The sequence below is a fragment of the Gobio gobio genome (assembly GCF_949357685.1).
Source record: "Gobio gobio genome assembly, chromosome: 12".
Classification (NCBI taxonomy): domain Eukaryota; kingdom Metazoa; phylum Chordata; class Actinopteri; order Cypriniformes; family Gobionidae; genus Gobio; species Gobio gobio.
In genome coordinates, this window is record NC_137105.1 from 23250798 (window position 1) to 23268911 (window position 18114).

Genomic DNA, 18114 nt, shown 5'->3' on the forward strand with positions numbered 1-18114 from the left:
GCTAGTGGTTATCCAAAGTAAAAAAAATGTACTGTCCACAATTTTGTTGTTTGGAAATTTGTTGTTGGCTATATGTAAATTACCACTGTAGACATCCAAATCAAGTCTATATGAAATATATAACATGACAGGTCATCAAAAGCTGTTTGTCTGAAAAAAATAAAGACTTTTTTTTTTGATCAGCTATGACATATTTAAATCTAGCATATTTTGTTTATGAGCCCATACAGTAGCCTAGTGAAATAAATATCCATATTTTGATGTGATTTGAGTTTATTTTATTAAATTAAAAAAATCTAAAAGGTGTGCATCATACCTGACCCCTAGATGAACACTTTACAATTGGTTTTATGACTGTAAGCCATTCTTTTCAAATGCTATTGAAGTTAGAAACGTGTATACCAATGTCTTATGTAACTTTAGAGACGGTCTATAAATTTGCGAATGTCAAACGTCCAACGTCAAGCCAGCTTTATGCCAGTCACATCAGGTGTGCTGGTTCTGTTGTGATAATTGTTTGAAACTATTTTCGCTGCTGAAATAGAACAAAAACAGTCAATCATAATATGATGAATGAATCTCCTATGTACATCACACGCACATCTCTGCTTTGATGAGTGTGCAGATTTCAGTGAGTGAGAGCGCGCTCTGAACAAAACTCCGGCGTTTCAGCTGTGACTAAATCGATCATCTCTGATTATGACATTGCATTTATAAGCTCAACAGACTTGCGTGTGATTGGTTATATTGCGCATTGCATTGTATTATATGTCTCTGCAGGATAGTAATAGGAGTTACCACATCAGTTTGAAAACACCCACAAATTTAGAAACGCTGGCTAGTGGGAGTGACTGTGTTACACTGTTTAGTTTTCTCTCCCCTGCTGTACTGAACCCGTACCGAACCGTGACTTCAAAACTGAGGTACGTACCGAACCGTCAGTTTTATGTACCTTTCCACCCCTAGATGTGCAGATGTAAGTTGTAATATGACTTTGATGTTTCATATATCTGATTAATCTCATATAGGCATAGGATGCATTTGGTTGGGTTTATTAATCCACTAGCAAGGTGCTTCAGTTTACAGATCAAACGGCAATGCCTGACATTACTGAGATGGCATATTCCTTTTAGATGTTTATTTTTCAAAAACATTGATGATATTCCAGATATCACTTTCTGGCTTGCATCAGACAACAGAAAACAGCTGTTGCAACAACGTTCAAGTGCATGAATAGCGGTTGCCGCTCTGCCTTTATAAAGTGGCACTGAACACCAATTCCTCTGAATTCTTCTTCTTCAGACCGTTGACTTGTCACCATCTGAGCAAGCCCAACATAGAAGTTGCTCGGATAGAAAAGCAACTCTTCAGCAGAAGGAATTACAAGCTGCTATTGTGAACATGGTGCTCCGCTGCTATACGTATTCCAGTGAGAAGGCCTTGTGCAAGAAGCTCAGCTCATGAGTCACTTTGGATGCATCACTAAAATATATTTATTTAAATTAAAAGTTAAGTTCTGATCTATTATTCTCTCTTACGGTTATATTTTTAAATTATTCAATAACATTACATAGTGAAACTATTGCATTTCAACGATAACTATGGGGGGGGGGGGCAGATTTTAATAAAGGTTTAAAGGTTCAGAAGATTCTCACCCCTAGACCAGGGGTCTAGATCAAAACCAGCTTGTAACTACCAACTAGGGCCCCCCCTAATAGTCGACCAACATTTTATTAGTCGGTTAGTTAGCAGAATAAGAAAACTCGCACAGTCCGTGAGGGACAGATCGTTAACGGCAGGTCCTTGTTGTTTGGTCATACAGATAAGAGTAAGACATTATTCGAAACTATGTAAAATCACAATAACAAAAAATAACAAAAAGTTGTGCATTTGTAAAATAAAGAAAACAAACAGGATGCGCTTTCTGCCATCTCAGTCTCCGTGAACTGGAGTGCGTCACAAAAATGAACAGAAGCCTATACGGCTACTTGCCTCACTGACATGAAAAATATATCTATAGAAAGCTTGAAACGTCTAAAGTGAAAACGTGGCCTGGTTTTAAGAAAGGTTTAGAATATGGATGCACCGATGTATGGGCCAATCATCGTTATCAGATGAAAAAAGAAGCCATTACCATTGATCTCTTTTACAGATGACGCTGACAGAAGACGTGTTCTTTATTAAACTTATAAAAGACAGTAGAATTACAGGAATACTGGTTCCTAAACAAAGAAATGACACATTATCATCAAGACCTTGAAGCAGATATGAGGGAGAAACACCCACAAACACCTCATACATGACGCTCACAAGTTTAAGGCGCTTTCCTTGCCATTAAAGCTTGGTTAACATGCGCGCCTACGTCTCAGATTAAAAATAATGGCTAGTGCGGTGGCTGGGATATGCAGAAACCTACCAACATCCGTGGCATAATTTTTGGAATTACTTATCGCGAGAGGAAAAAAATAAGTTTTAGTCGCATAACAGCGGTTAATGGAAACACTGTAATTTCACAATAGTTTTTTATCATCATTTAGAAAATATTGCAAAAGATTTACGCAAATCTGTAATAGAAACGCGGCTATAGTTACACAGGAGAAATACTACAAACAGTGCTCAGTTATTCCTCATTCTCTCAAACCTCCCATTAATTAAAGGGTTGTGAGGTATTTGCCAGCAGCTTTGGAGTATAAATCACTGAATAATTCTCCCTTGGGTCAAGACCAATGCATCAGTAACTACAGATGGGCTTCTCTCTTGCTGTTTATCATCCTGATCGATGACCCCAAACGGGCAGAAAAACGCAAACACATAACTGCGGAAATAATTCAACAGAGCAGAAAGTAACTCTTATATTGATTACGAATTCAGATTCTTTACTGATGAACTACGACACAGCTGGAAATCATAATATATTTAGAGAAGGCAGAAAGACTCAAGGCAAGTGAACAGGTCAAGATGAGTGTGAAGCTGACCTCAGTGACCTTATTTAAATATCAAAGTGGACTTGCCTATTTGTTAAAACATCTACACGAAAATGTATACTGAATGATTACAGAACTTTAATGCTAATACATTAAGACTCCAAAGAGCAAGCACATTTCCCAGCTGTGATTATATTTCCTCTTATTTCAACGCAAAATCTGTCAGCATGTATAGGGCCCTCAGTGTCTTCTCCACATGCTCTCATTCTGATAACTAACAGCAAAGAGTGAAATGACTAATATTCGGTAATGAGTGTAGTGGCTGCCTGGAAGACAAGGCCTGTCCTCGGAAGCCTCCTTAGTCTCAAATAGCTCAACACACGCCATGTTCTTACCGAGAAAAGATGGCTGCCCGAAAGAGATGACCTCCAGTGGCAAAGAGTGTCTAGCTTGGATGAACTCAGTAATTGGACCCTTGTGCATTTGTAGGGAATATATGGAACACGCATGGGAAAGGGGACACTGTGATTCAATAGGAGGCTTTTAGACTCTTAAATAGATAGGTCACCCAAATGTTACAATTCTGTCATCATTTACTCACCCTCATATCGATCCAAAAGTTTTTGTTCATACAATGAAAGTCAAAATTTTTCCATATTTCCATTATATGGACAAAAAGAGAAACATTATTCAAAATATCTTCTTTTTATAGTAAGACATACAGGTTTGAATCAACACGAGGATAAGTCTTCATTTTTGGGTGAACTATCCCTTTAAATTTTGTTAAATGCCCACAAATACATTGTGTATAAAATTAGATTGCATGTTCAAATGACATCCGTTTCTATGCACTACATAAATATCTTACAAATATGTGTAAACATACACCACCACCATTTGAAAGTTTGGGGTCAGCACAAGTTTGTGAAATAACTCTCTTAAGCTGCATTTATTTGATCAATCCATGTTTCAACAGCTACATTAAAACTTATACTCAATGCCTTATAAGCAAAACCACAAAATAAAAACAATATTGTAATCCAATGTTAAAGCATGGATGTGAAAGTTTGATGCAACGTGCACATTGTGAATAGCAGCATCTTCTGTATTTGATGAAGGAGCAGCAGACATATCAGAGGTTCGGTCTTATGAAGGCAGAGCGAACCAGGCCTATTAGATTAGGCTATTTTTGTACCTGCTCTCCTGTTTAATGGAGTTACATGGCTCTGGATTGCCCGGGCAAAACTGATTTTAAAATAAGAGGACTGACAGGCTGCCAGATATAAAAACAAACAATAACTCCATCTTGCATTTGAGTTGAGCTCTGCACATTTTTTTGGTGGACTGCCACACATGGAGCAAAGTCAGGGACTTTTAAGTAATTTACAAGAATTTTCAACTCCAGACTAATTCTTACCGCTTGGTTAGAGTACGAGCTCATATTTTTTTTATTCTCACTCTCTGTTTGGTTGCAGTACCATCTGCTGATTTCCTTGTACTTGAATGATATCAGATATAGCACGAGCAAGAAGCGGATGTCACTGGCTTTGATTTTGCAGATATTCAGATGCAGAGACCTTCATTCTGCACACCTAGAGCCCCACCGCTATACCCCACTTTTATTCTCTCACCCGAGTCACAGACCTCTTCCGTTTGATCGCAAGCACAGGTAGGGAGGGACTCTGCTCTACTTGTACAACAGGAAAGTCTGCAGGCGGAGGGAGGGAGCAATCGTGGGCCTCCATCCCTGTGGGTGGCTCATCCACACTCATGACAAAGTGCATCTAAGCAAAGGTCAGTGCAGAGCCTGCAGGCAACTGCTGCTTCCCCCATCCTACCTAGTTAGTCATACTCAACAGGAAAAACATCACTCCATCATCCAATGACGATGAGTGGTGAAATGAAAAAAATAAAAAGAGAGTACAAAGATGATTCAAAAGCTGTGGGGGTGTGGAAAGCTAGATGAGACGGTGAGGATGATCGATGAAGGCGACTTTCCAAAGTCTCTGGCACACATCCTAAAGCCCTCTTTAATTAAAGCTAGGACCCTAGTGCAGGGACACTCCTGCGAGCACGTCCTGTCCGTTCATTTGAGGGGATGTGGTTGAGCCAGACAGTGACCCCTGACATTCCACCACAACTCCTGACATTAGCCAGCGGCATTGGGCTAGATGCATAAGAGGAAGAGCAAGAGCTAGAAAAAGATATTGCGTGACTTCTCCTGTTCATGCTTTTACACATGTATAGGATTTTATCAACAATTTTACAAAAATCTCTCACAGCAACTAGTCAAGTTGAGTTAAATATTACGTTACATAATTTGCTTGCTAAATGTTTCACACATCTGAGACTAAAGCACTGAAATCTAATCCAACCCAGATAGAAATGTCTGTGATTGGATTTTTTTTTCTTAACACATCTCCTCATTTATTTTGACCTTTGGTTAATACCGTAAGCTAATTTTCTTGTTGTGCTGCCTGGTGCACTTTCATTATGGATTTAGACCTTTTGCCAAGTTTCTGAGTGAAATAACAGTTGGTTGTTCAACTGCCTGCTGGCATCCTATCCAACATAAAAAGTTAATTAAATCAATAAGGAAAGCCCATCCTGGAAACTGCTCCGAATGGCCACTTTAGTAGAAGGTCAACATTTTTGCCTAAATGATTCCTTCTCTTAATTATATTTAACTTTATAAATAAATATAATGTCCAAACAATGGACCAACCAGCCTTATGATAGTAACTACAGAGATCCCAATCCCAACTGAATCAGACATTCTATGTAAATAATTTTAACATAATTTATTTTAAAAAAAGAATCCACTCTACCAGTACTTAGTTATTAGGGCTACATCATGTTTCTAGTTCTCTTTAACATTTTTTTAAACGTATTTAGGTTTGATTATTGACATTCTTTTCAGTTTAAAGTTGTGATGAAAAGGAAGTAGCGACAAACCTTTTCTTTCATATTGAGATGTACATCCAAGTGAAACGACTTATCGAAAAAAAGTAGAGTGGGGACTTGGTTCTATCCATCGGTGTTGATTGGATTTTGGGGAGAAAAGAGATCTGAATGCGAGCTTGAGGTCGAAAGTAAGAAAGAGCTGAAATTAAACAGACTAAATGATTAGAAAAGTCTGACATTCAATACCAAAAAGAAGGCAGTCACAGGAAAGTTATGACATTTATTAACAATTACAAGATCAGAAAAGCATGCATTTAAAAAATGGGTAGGATGAATTTTAATTTGTATGTCTACTACTATGTCTACTGAAGGCACAGTTCATGCCTAACAACTATAGATGGAAAAACACAGGGAAAAAAATGATAAACAGCTATGGAACAGTTTGTTACACTGCAAAGATTATGGTAATTATAAAACCTAAAAGGTTGGATTAGAGCAAAGTTTGTTAAGTATGCCACACCAGCAGAAAACATTTTAGAAACACAACCAATCTTCAAACATGTGTCCTGGTATCCTAAAGTAGGACTATTCACACAGATGGCAAAACAACTCAGCTAAGACATGACACAATGTACAAAGGTCACAACATTATCTTGATTCTAAACAGGGAAGCAATTTGTTTTATCTGCAAAGATATGTGCCTATCCCAGATAGCACTGTTGATAGTAACGGTTTTAAAAGCCCATTATGTTACTCCGACCTAGGGTTTTACCTGCTCCACACAATAAGATACAAACTTTTTAGGATCTTGGTGTTACCTTTGCCTTTTCAACAAATGAACAAAAATGCAGAGTGCACACCTGTATCATAAATTGTATTGTATCGTGAGGTAGTTGGCAACACGCAGCCCTAAATGAGACACTTAAAGTTGAAAATCTGAAAGTTGATGAAACGCCTAGTTATGATTTATATTACATTCTCAATCTCAAATAGCATTTTCAAGTACAGGTAAAGGCACACTACAAATAAAACATTCAAACTAAATGCAAACTGCTGCATCATGAGAATCGTGATCAGCTTCTCTAGTATGTAATTAACCTAAACTGGAAAGCATTAATCAGCAGAGCATAAAAAAGCTTTATGGCCTCCCCTCGAAGCTAAGACTATTCAAGGGTCTTGTGCATACCATCTTGTGCACACAACAACTGCATGGCTTTCAGGAAATGATTGTCAATCTACTAATGCTCCTCAATTTCCAATGTAACATTAGCAGATAAACTCGACAACACATTGGACAGAGGGGAAGGTGAATGTACGAGTGTGTGAGTAGAGGTTAATGGCTCCTGATTCATCAGATTCTTTACTTTATGCCAGGTGAATTTCTCAATTTCAGTCAGCGATAACATCAGTGGGAGTTACACCTCTCATCCTTCTGCACTACGGTCCAGTCCTCATACTGCAGACAAGATCTTGTGTGTATGAAGAAAGGTAGCTTTATATTTCCTCTGCTTGAAAAGCAAACCTAGAATGAAACATCTGAAACCTAAAATTGAAATGAGAGATGCACCGATGTATCGGCCGATGTATTTTTTATCAATTTACAACATCGGCATATCAGCTATAGCATGAAAAAGGCAGATATAACAAACCGATGGTTTATTAATACACTGCGTGAAGGCACTGAGCTGTGTAATGTCTTCTGCATAATCCAAGATTATAATGTAATATTCCTGCTGCGCTGCTGTCTGCGTTTTAATGTTAATCAAACAACAAAAGACCAAAAAAACATTTGCTCACTACTCTTGACTAAATAACTTTTGTAGGCTAACTTTCATAAGGATTCATTTCCACAATGCAGACAACGCAGATGGAATCCAGTCATAAAAACGGAATTTACTGCATAGCGGAATGCCATTGAATTTGTCAAAGTTTTGATGAATAAATAAAACGTAGGACAGTACACTTAAATCAAATTGCGATTTATACTAGTGTCTGTGAATATTAAGCCACAAAAATAATGTTTAAATATGAATTCTGCATGTTTCTGTCTGTGTGTCTCCGTGTGAATGAATGGGGCAGACGTGCGGTTTCATTTACCTCATACACACACACACACACAGAAACTTGCTGTGTTTTTCAGCCTCTGCCGGTTCAAAATGAGGACATGAATGCATCTCCAGTCACTTCATGAGCATTTTCCCATTTCATTCGACAAAATCTATCGTCATATCATGAACACACACACAGGAACTCGAAGGTCTTCATGGCAACCTGTCAGAATTAAAGTTCAGTTTAACAAAGTAATTGTGACAGGATTAATGTTGAACAGTAGAATTTAGCTACGTGAAGAATATGTATAATAATAATAATAATAATAATAATAATAATATGCAGTGTTATTTAACATTAAACCTACTTAAAAAGTACTGTTAATTAATATGTATGCATTTATGTATTTATGTTGGCCTGCTGAATGTTAAATGCATTCAGTCTATGTTCATTAAATTATTTAACTTTGCTGATTTAAAACATGATCAAAACACTCTATTTTAGTGAAATTTCAACAACAACAAAAAAAGAGGTCAAATGACAAATATCGGTATCGGCCAATAATTGTTTGTTAAAATCGGTATCGGCCCCCAAAAATCCTATCGGTGCATCCCTAATTGAAATTAAATCAAAATGTGTAAAACAAGCCTGGCTCACCAGCATCTGCAGTCCACACTTCGACATACTAAAATATATACACATCAAGTGGCTTTATTTGAAAGTATACTAGTCAAAAACAGAAGGTTACTCTGTGACCAGCAACAGCAATTGGAGAGCCAAAATGTACTGATGAAAAATGTAGGCAACATACATGACCCTTTCTACATCTTGAAAAATGCTGTAGTGTACATACACACATACTTCACCTGCTGCAAATACTACACATTCACTGAAAAAATAAAACAAAATGGCACTACAATAGCTCGCTGTGAGTAAAGGGACCATGTTAGAATTGCTAGCATTGCTGTTGTTAACCTGAGTTAAGTGTGCCAATCTTTAACTGTACACATATTCTTTTACATTGTTATGTAATGTAGCACTTCACAGAAGCAGAGCCACTGACTGCCTTCTCACTGTGTAGGACAATTTTACATCTCTGACACAGCAATTTTCCCTATAGCAAGCTATCCTACTTGCACACATTTAAATAATTCAGAAGTGTGATAAGCGGGAGAATTTTCTGCAATCGGTCATGCTGTACAAGCAAAAATCGCAGAAATTGCCTGGTATCGCAGAAATGTGCTATCGCCTGCCGTGATTTCACCTGATGAGAAGATACAGAGATGAATTTGTTTCGCTTTATTTGTGTTTTGTGTCACAATGTGTTTTTGATTTTTAATTACTTCCTAAGATACTGAAACGCTTAATTGATGTTGACATGCTTTGAATTAGCATAAACATGCAGATACACTTGCAAGACAAAACAGCCCTCTGGACAAGGAGACATTAGCTTTGCTTTTTCTCTCCCTTACTTTGATTGTCAGGAGGGGGAGTCAAGTCGACAGGCCCGGAGGGAGAACGGCTGACAAGAGGAAAGAAGTACTTGCCATTTCAAAGCTCTCTGTGTTATCCTGTTGTTTTTAGGCAGCAACTTTCTGCCTAGATTTTTAAGAATAACATCACGTTCCACAAAACAACTACCCATAAACAAATACACAATCGAATCTTCACTGAACTAGAGTAGGTTTAATAGTTAGGAAAAAAGAAAAAGAAAAACCTCTAAACAAATCTTTAATCTGAAGATATATGGTTGATGAAGGATCTAAAGATACTATTTTTATATTGGTGAATGTACCAATAGTAAAATTCTGTCCAATACCAAAAATCACATTATAATGGCAAGTATCTGCTCAAATGGCTGATTTTAAAATTCTATATTTTTGACCGAAATAAATACAAAATAATTCTTTTAAAAAAATCACTTGTTTTAAAAAGCTACAAGTGAATTTAGACATCACAACATTGTAATGTACAATTTGAGATTTGCTAAAGATGTTATTATTTATAATGTTTTTAAAGATTAACTTTAAATTAGATGATGGAAAAGGTAGTATAAAAATAGAGGAAATCCTACTTACTTTTCTGCAACCCCTACTGCAAACAGCATCTTGATTTACACATAAGCTAGCACCATAAAAATAATATAAAATTCTTCACAGCTTAAGGTAAAAGCCTGTGAATAAGGGCTCTTGGGGCTTTTAGGTTACTATAATTTTTCAAAACAACAATCCTAGTGTCTTTGAGCATCTCTGTAAGGTTAGCAGAGTTTTCCATGCGTTTCTGACTGCCACGCATGCCCTTTTTTGGGCTTAAAAGAGTGTGTTCTTTTCCAAGAGCCCAGGAGCAATCTCATCTAATCTACTTCCCCTTATCTACATCCTCAGCAGTTCAGTTAAAAATAGAGTCAGACTAATCTTGAGATAAATGTGTACAATTTGGTAATATTCTGGGTTCAATCAGTACTATGTTCCAATAGGATTATTATAAAGACAATATCACAGCATAGCATTATCCATTGTGGAAATGGAATCCATCTTGTTATTTTATCGGTATCAATCTGGTCTTTTGAGTGTGTAAGAATGTCAATTACTACTTCAAGAATCCGTTTATCCAGCAGGATGCTTCTAAAATTCAGTCAAAGTCAAACTGACATTTAATTCTACTATTAGGTTTAGGGCGGTAGCGCTTATTGCAATCAGGCCCTCTGAAGCCTTTCCTTTTGCACAACTAATACATTGCTCAGTTTAAACCTTTTATCGCTGCTTCAATAACGACAGGTGTGGGAGTCCTCATTAAATGCAACTTCCTCATGAATAATTTTAATAAGCTAATGTTAAAGTCATTTCGCCCCTAAAGGCAAAGCCTGTCACCAGCCTTCAACTGGTTACTTATCAAAACCGCCTTTTACAGTTAAATCCTCAGCCCTTGCACGGTTGTTAATAGCTATGTTGCATTTCGCCCTCAAACATTTCATGTCACCGACTGAAAACATAACATTAAAGTCTTTCAGGATGCTCATAAATATTGACTTTTTTTGTTGCTTAATATCTGAAGATGTAGCAAGCATGTATGCATGAGGCAGGTATTGATGCAAGGCACATATTAATGTATTTGTCATAAATTTTTTCCCAAAGAGCTTGCTGTTGTTGTGAGAGTACATTACTCAGGCTTAAACCAGAAGGCTAAAACTCTAGAGGTAGATTGATTTCACAACCCTTTCAATGCTGAGGCCTCATTGATCTGGCTTTCCTGAGCGCCTGACAGGGACCCCTGATGACAAATCTAAAACTTCCTCCCCCTGTAATAAAGCGAATTGAGCTTTGTGTCAATTGTGAACAGCAACGTACTTTCCGGCCATGTCCATTTCTCAAAACGGGAAATGTCAGGAAATGAAAATTGTTTCAGCAAGAAGGGCAATCTGTTAAACTGCTTATAAGCTACCTTCAAAACGACGCCAACAAAATCTGATTAAATGAACTCGCCTGTCTTTTTGGCAAAGCGTGCAGCCACAGCCAATTCATTCATTTTGGGGATTGAACTCTGCAATTGAACCGCAGATTCTGACAACATGACACTAAGATAAAATCACACTTGTTAGAGGAAATCCTACATTGCAAGATTTATTTGTGACACACAGAAAGCTACATGAACACCTTTCAGAGATGATGCAGAGAAATGTGTTTGAGCTAACAAACTGTGTTCTAGTCAAGCCATTAGTCGACTAATCACACGTTTATATAAATGTAATAACTTAAATATATACTGGGGGGGGGGGTCTAAACCATGAGCATTTAATAGGCTATATGGGCATAATATATAGTAGTGCTGTAATCTCCCAGTCGAATAGTCGATTATTAGTCGATACGTTCTGGCTCGACCAAAATTCTGATTAGTTGTTTTTTTGCTGCGTTCATTTAATCAGTTTTGCCGCGTTCATTTAATCAGGTGGAAAGCACTAATTGCTAATGGGGGTGCTAACAGCACCCCTGTTTCACAGGTAACAGTCTGTCTTCAGAACACCCCCCTTGTTTTCACTTATTTTGGATTAGCCCAACACACTGGAGAAGAGAGACAGATTGAAGTGACGTTAGGCAATACTTTGCTGTATATCATTTATTTAATTGTGAGAGCGTTTTCCTAGTCAGTCCTCTTCTACCATGTCAACAAAGACATCGGCAGTGTGGCAGCATTTTTTTTAAATAGAAAATGGGGGGAAAAGACGAATGCAAATTTTGCAAGCAACAGTTTGCATATCACAGCTCGACGACAAACATGTCATATCACCTAAAAACGGTAAGCTAACTTGTCTGCGTTAGGTTGCCCCGTCTGTTTTGAGTAGGCTATATGAACATATCAGAATTGCCATATTTCAATGTTTTTTATTTGGAGCCTTGGTCGATAATAATGCGCGATGCGCTGTGGCCACTGTTTGTATTAGTTTTGAGCCTATGCTTTATTTTTCAGTTATGCACTTTATTTCATTTCTGCTCTTGATCTGGCTTATTTAATAAATATTCCTTTTTTATTAAAGTGGACGTGCCTTTTGTGTTTAAGAGTAAAAGCTTTTAAGTTAATAGTCTATTCGTGTCTCAGCCGCGAAGCTGAGCTGAGCTCATATGTTCGAGCTGCACACAGCGGCTGAAATCATAGTGTCTGTCAGTTATTATAATTCATATGACAAAAACAATTGTCTAAATTATGTTGCATATTGCTCAAAAGTTCTTGTGATGATATCACTAGTTGACAACATTTTTTCGGAAATCATTGGCTATGATATTGCGCAGGTGCACGTGATGCAACGCTGCTCAGAGCCAACAGACAGACTCATTTCAGTGCAAAATAATCAGGTCAAAAACGATTTAGTATACTGCAAATAGCCTACTAGTTTTTTATGTTTATTTATAATTCATTTAGGCAGACAACAAGGCTACCAAGTACTGCGCACAGTGCGCAGCTAATTCATTTAACATTCTTTTTCCTAACGTAATTTTTAGTCTAAAATTTCAGGACTTCAGTCGACCAAGATTTTCTTTGGTCGATTACAGCCCTAATACGTAGCCTATTCCACACTAAGCGCTCACATAAAGCTTGCCGCAAAGCGCCTCCAATTGTAATGATTATGAATGTGTCCAAAAAAACAAAAACAAGGAGACATTTTAATTATTTATTAATAAAGTACTAGTATTTGAGTCAGTTTCAAATATGAAGTTGGCGATGCTGACTCGCCATCTCCGCAATAGAGTGGACCATTATTTGGAGGTAAATGCACCTTTCATACAGATTACATAAACAGAATTTGTTTTTGCAATTAACATGAAATCGCACTTTTCGTGATTTGGCTTATCGCGGTTATTTTTTATGTGCAGTTTGTCAATGTAGGACGGCTCTGTGATCGTAAAGTAAATGCTGCTTCATCTGAAATCACTGCGAGTTTGAGTCTCTTATAACGTGCATTTGAAAAGCAAAATGCGTTAATCTTTCCAAACATGAGAAGCATTTAGTCTTTAGTCTTGTTTAATCAATCAAAGCGTTTCAATGTTTTGTTTATTCATCTCTCCGATAGTATGATGTTTATCGGGATTTCCTTGCGCTATTACGAATTACGTGCGCTATTGTACTTCTGCGGCACATATTTAGAGTACCTTGAGCGAGAGCACTAGGGATGTGCATGAATATTCGATCTGTAATTAATATTCGAAAAATAAAAATACTATTCTAATTTTACTATATTGCTTTGCAGTGAATCCATGATAAATCCCACTAAAACTCGCAGTTATAACTAAATCCACTGGGTGGCGCTGTGGAGCGTGTTGATACGTTGAGTGTATTTGATCACAATGTCATCGTCTGCCTCGCGATGTTTGGAATTACTTAGATGAACATTGAAAATGATCTTACAAAATGGAGTTACTTTTGATAAAAATTAATTAATGAAAGTGAGTTTGAGAAATCACATCAAATCCAAACACCAGTTGAAAGAGGACAGCTGTCCATCACTGCATTCACGAGTGCAGATAAGCACAATGTTCACTGAGTGAGAGCGAGATAACGTATATGATAGCAAAATTATCTCGAGACAAATGCTTCCTTTAAGTTTTGTCAGGGTTTAAGAACAGAAAACACAAAGTTCTGTTAGAAACTTCACTTAACACCGTTATCTTTGTGTCTCTGCAACGTCTGTCAGCGCAGCGGGGCTTGTTTTCTCACCCGAGAATATCATCATCATCATCATCATCATCCACATGATATTATTGTTTTTCTCAACATTATAATGTGAAACAATATAAACACAATAACCATATTCTGACTCGATATGTAGGTTCGGCACGATAACTGGCGTGCTCTGCTTTATTAGTGTTTTTTTCCGCTTGCGCTGCTTGAGCTTATAATGCTTTTGTCCTATATTTTTTGTTTACACATATTGTTTAATGTTTTGAACTGAATGAAAACCTTAAGATATAACGTAAGCTTGTTGTGTATATTACCAAATCATACGTTTGTTCAGAAATGGTGACGACAACTTGATGAATAAAAAAAGATAACGTCTCTCTCATTTTCTCAAAATAACGCCATTTAAATAAACATAAAATTACAATAAAATACACAATAAAAAATGGCTTGCAGATGGTGCAGCATTTACTGCTGATCACAGCAGTGCTTCACTGAGAAGCTGCGCATGAAATAATCGCAGCCTTTGCCAAATCGCATGCGGTTTAATTGAAATTTATTGTGCATCCCTATATTCGATTCAAATTGGTTTGTTTAAAAGTAGACATTTCAAACTTTCTATAGATATATTTTTCATGTCTGCGAGGCAAGTAGCCTATACACTAAGTTTCTGTTCATTTTTGTGACGCACTCCAGTTCACAGAGACGGCAGAAAGCACATCCTGTTTGTTTTCTTTATTTTACAAAAGCACAGCGTTTTGTTGTTGAGAGTTTACACAAATAAGAGTACAAATAATGTCTTACTCTTATCTGTATGACCAAAAATGTAGTATTTTAAGTTGTTTCCGCAGTTATCAGGAAAAAAATTCAAGTGATTGTGACCGTGCCTAGATGTCGTGGCAAGCGTGCTGCCACACTCCGCACAAACACTTGGATATGCGCCTAATAAATGCACACATTTATCTAGGTTATGGTTAGAGCGAGCGGCCATTTAAAGTGGCTACTACTTCCTGACGTACTGAAATTTTCACAAGGACCCGGCGTTAATGATCTGTCCCTGGCGGTCTGCGTGACTTTGTCACTTCCTGTGGAGTTTTTTTTTCTGCGACTAACCGTCTAATAAAATTTGGTCGACTTAACTTCTTCTCGTCGACTGACAGTCTATGACTATGTTTAGTCATCTATTAGGGGGCAGCCCTGTTCATTTTCAAACATTCAACATTTGCCAACGTTATGGACCTGGAACTGCTAAACAAGGCTTTCCTCTGCAATTCACCAGTTTTTTAGCAGATTGTAAAAGGTACTAATTAACTAAGACAGTGATATTAAAAATATACACAGCTTATTGATGATGCATACTACATACAGGCAAGCAGATACAATATAAAGAAAACTGTTGCGTTCATATTCTGAGCTCATGTCTTGCCTGTAATAGGCATGATCGATAAGTATGCTGAATTTGACATTTTAAGGTCACTGTCTTGAGGTTTGTCACAAATCTAGGCAAAATATTTATTGTCCATTGTCTATAGTGCAGCAATGTATGAAGTCACTTTCAAACCAAGCAGCTTTCTATTTGTCATGCAGCAAAATCTCATGACCAACTTGAACATGAACGAAATCTGCACTCACACAAAACTCCTACTTCACCAGAAATGTTACCAGGCAAAGGTAAATGTGACTGCGCCTTTAGTAAATTAAGCCACGTTAAGTGTTTTAGAACTTCCCACTGTTTTTAGAGATTGAAATACAGTGGTGGGTGCTGTATATGGACCGTGCATGCCCAAATATTGCAGTTTGTTCACATATCTTTATTTTTCTTCTTTAGAGAGGTGAGGTGATCTACATATTCATGTAAGATTGACAGGCCTGAGCAGCAGTTCTATGGATGTTTAGCCCTCTAGGTCTCACGTTACTGAAAACTATGAATCAGGACTGCAGTGACATTACAGGGATGCGCTACTCACCAGTTGGAGCCAGGAGCCTTGGGGGAGGTGGAGGAGGGGGTGGAGGCGGTAATGGTGGGTAGGGCCTACACTGGCATGGCAACTGGCAGCTCCCTTCCAGCAGTGCCACTGTGGTTCGGGAGCATGACTTCTGGAGCTCCCCTGTTGCAAACTAGGGTGAAGAAAACAGCACAAATTAGATTAGTGTTTGTGTCAGTTTCATCACCATGCCATGTATAGTACAGCAAAAACTTGCATAGTAAATTGAGATTTTTCGCAATAGTGCTTAGAATTTACAATGAAGAGAACACCACAACACAAGCACTCTCTTTTTTCTCTGCATGCTGGCGAATGGGAGCTCCCTCCCACTAAAGTGGAGAATGAAGGGTGTGTGGAGGCTGAGGTCTCTCAAAGAGAGCACCCACCCACACCGCAGAGCCTCAGACCCCCAGAGGAGTGGGAGTATTGAGGGGTGAACCCTGACACTGCCTCCCTCTAATAGGCCATCCTGGAAACACTTTTGCTAGTCTTGTGAGCACTGCTCACAAGGGGACAGTTGTAAAGGACCAAAAGCCATGTCTCCAGAAAACAGTTCAAATATCAATGACATTAACCAGTGCTGGAACTGAGAGGAGGGGGTGCAATTTCAATAAAAAGTAGAGCATACTAATGCAATAGTCTTGTTGTAAATACTACTATGTGTAAGATCAAAATATTACACATGGATGTTTTCTTTCAACCATCGAGTGCAGTGCATTCAAGTGAAATCTACATAAACTATTACCCAAACCTATTGAGTGAACTGGCGTAGGTTAATGATTTCAAATATATAAATGACGTATTTAAATGCCATGTTTAATGCCTAAATTACAATATGGTCTGACAGTAATTGATACAAAAGTATACATGTTAATAACTGGATACATTTAAAAATCTGATCAGTCTCAGCTCAGTAGATAATCAAACACTGTGACCGTTATGCACGTGCACTTTCGCTACGGTCCGTTATTGTACTTGACTATGAATTATCATCAACGACTGAACTGCTCAGTCCAACTTACCTGCAATAACGGAAGAAATACTGAGAGAAAACAGTGACTGAACAAAAACGGCCAAAAACCCAAACTGAGCGGCAATAAATTTCGGATAAACATTCCTCTTCTGTCTCTTCACAGTCCACCTGGCGAGGACGCGATTCTGAGGCGCATAAAAGTCATTTATTATCCGCTTCTCAAGGCTTACCAACGATGTTCTCCCCGAGTTTGTGCAGATATGGTCTCTGAAACATTCTCGTCCAATTACAGCGGCAATAATTGGTGACATGGAAGGGTTTGAAGCGACATAGGAAGGACGCTAGCGCTGTTTCAGAGGAAAGTTGTTGATCCTCCGCGCGCAGCCGTGGCACGAGCCGTATCCACACAAGAGTTGCGAAGCAAAGTTCTCTCCGCGCGCGATTCTATGTGAGTCGAGCGCTGAATCAGGATTCATTTCTTGCCAGGCATGATGAGATGATGTCAGTACACGGCACAGAAGTTACTGACTCTCAATACAGCACCACGGAGAACACACGCTGGCTCGGCGAATCGCTCGGACGCCGGTGCTCAAATAGGTCCCAAAACTGTAGACTGTGGATTCACCTCTTCATTACTTCTACACCACCAGCTGACGTGAAGGCGTCCAGTGAGTGACGCGCGCCAAGATAACGCACTATTAATGTGATAGCCATTTACATTAGCGACGAAATCACGTTTTCTATCGCTTCCGGATTGAGCGAAAGAGATGTATTTAACGAGGACCCTTAGGGTTAGCCTACGTTTGGTTAGGTCACGGCGTTAGACAGTAAGCATGTATTCGGGGCGAGTTGAATGTAGCCTACTCTGCAGAGTAGACAGACACAGAGCACATGAGGCAGTAAGAGAGAACGCCGAGGGGGAGGGGGGCAGTTTGCCATCCACAGCTTTTGTTTAGGTGGCAGAATTTTAATTTTAGCTTGCGTGGTAAATTAAATGGCGATTTTTGAGTGTGTGTGTGTGTGTGTGTGTGTGTGTGTGTGTGTGTGTGTGTGTGTGTGTCCCATGTATTAGCCTACTATCCAAATGGGATTTGGTTAACACAAGAAAAAA

The 18114-nt window shown here is 38.3% G+C and overlaps 1 protein-coding gene across 1 annotated transcript in view; it reads right to left on the reverse strand.

Moving 5' to 3' along the window:
- prima1 (proline rich membrane anchor 1) overlaps window positions 1-17877 on the reverse strand; it is a 44035-nt gene extending 26158 nt beyond the window's left edge. Inside the window, exons 1-2 of the mRNA XM_079831485.1 lie at window positions 17053-17877; window positions 16013-16163 (exon numbers count right to left, since the gene is read on the reverse strand). Of these exons, the coding sequence (XP_079687611.1) occupies window positions 16013-16163; window positions 17053-17145 (244 nt within the window). The 5' untranslated portion in view covers window positions 17146-17877. The remainder of the gene's footprint in view (window positions 1-16012; window positions 16164-17052) is intronic.
- Window positions 17878-18114: the final 237 nt, after the last annotated feature.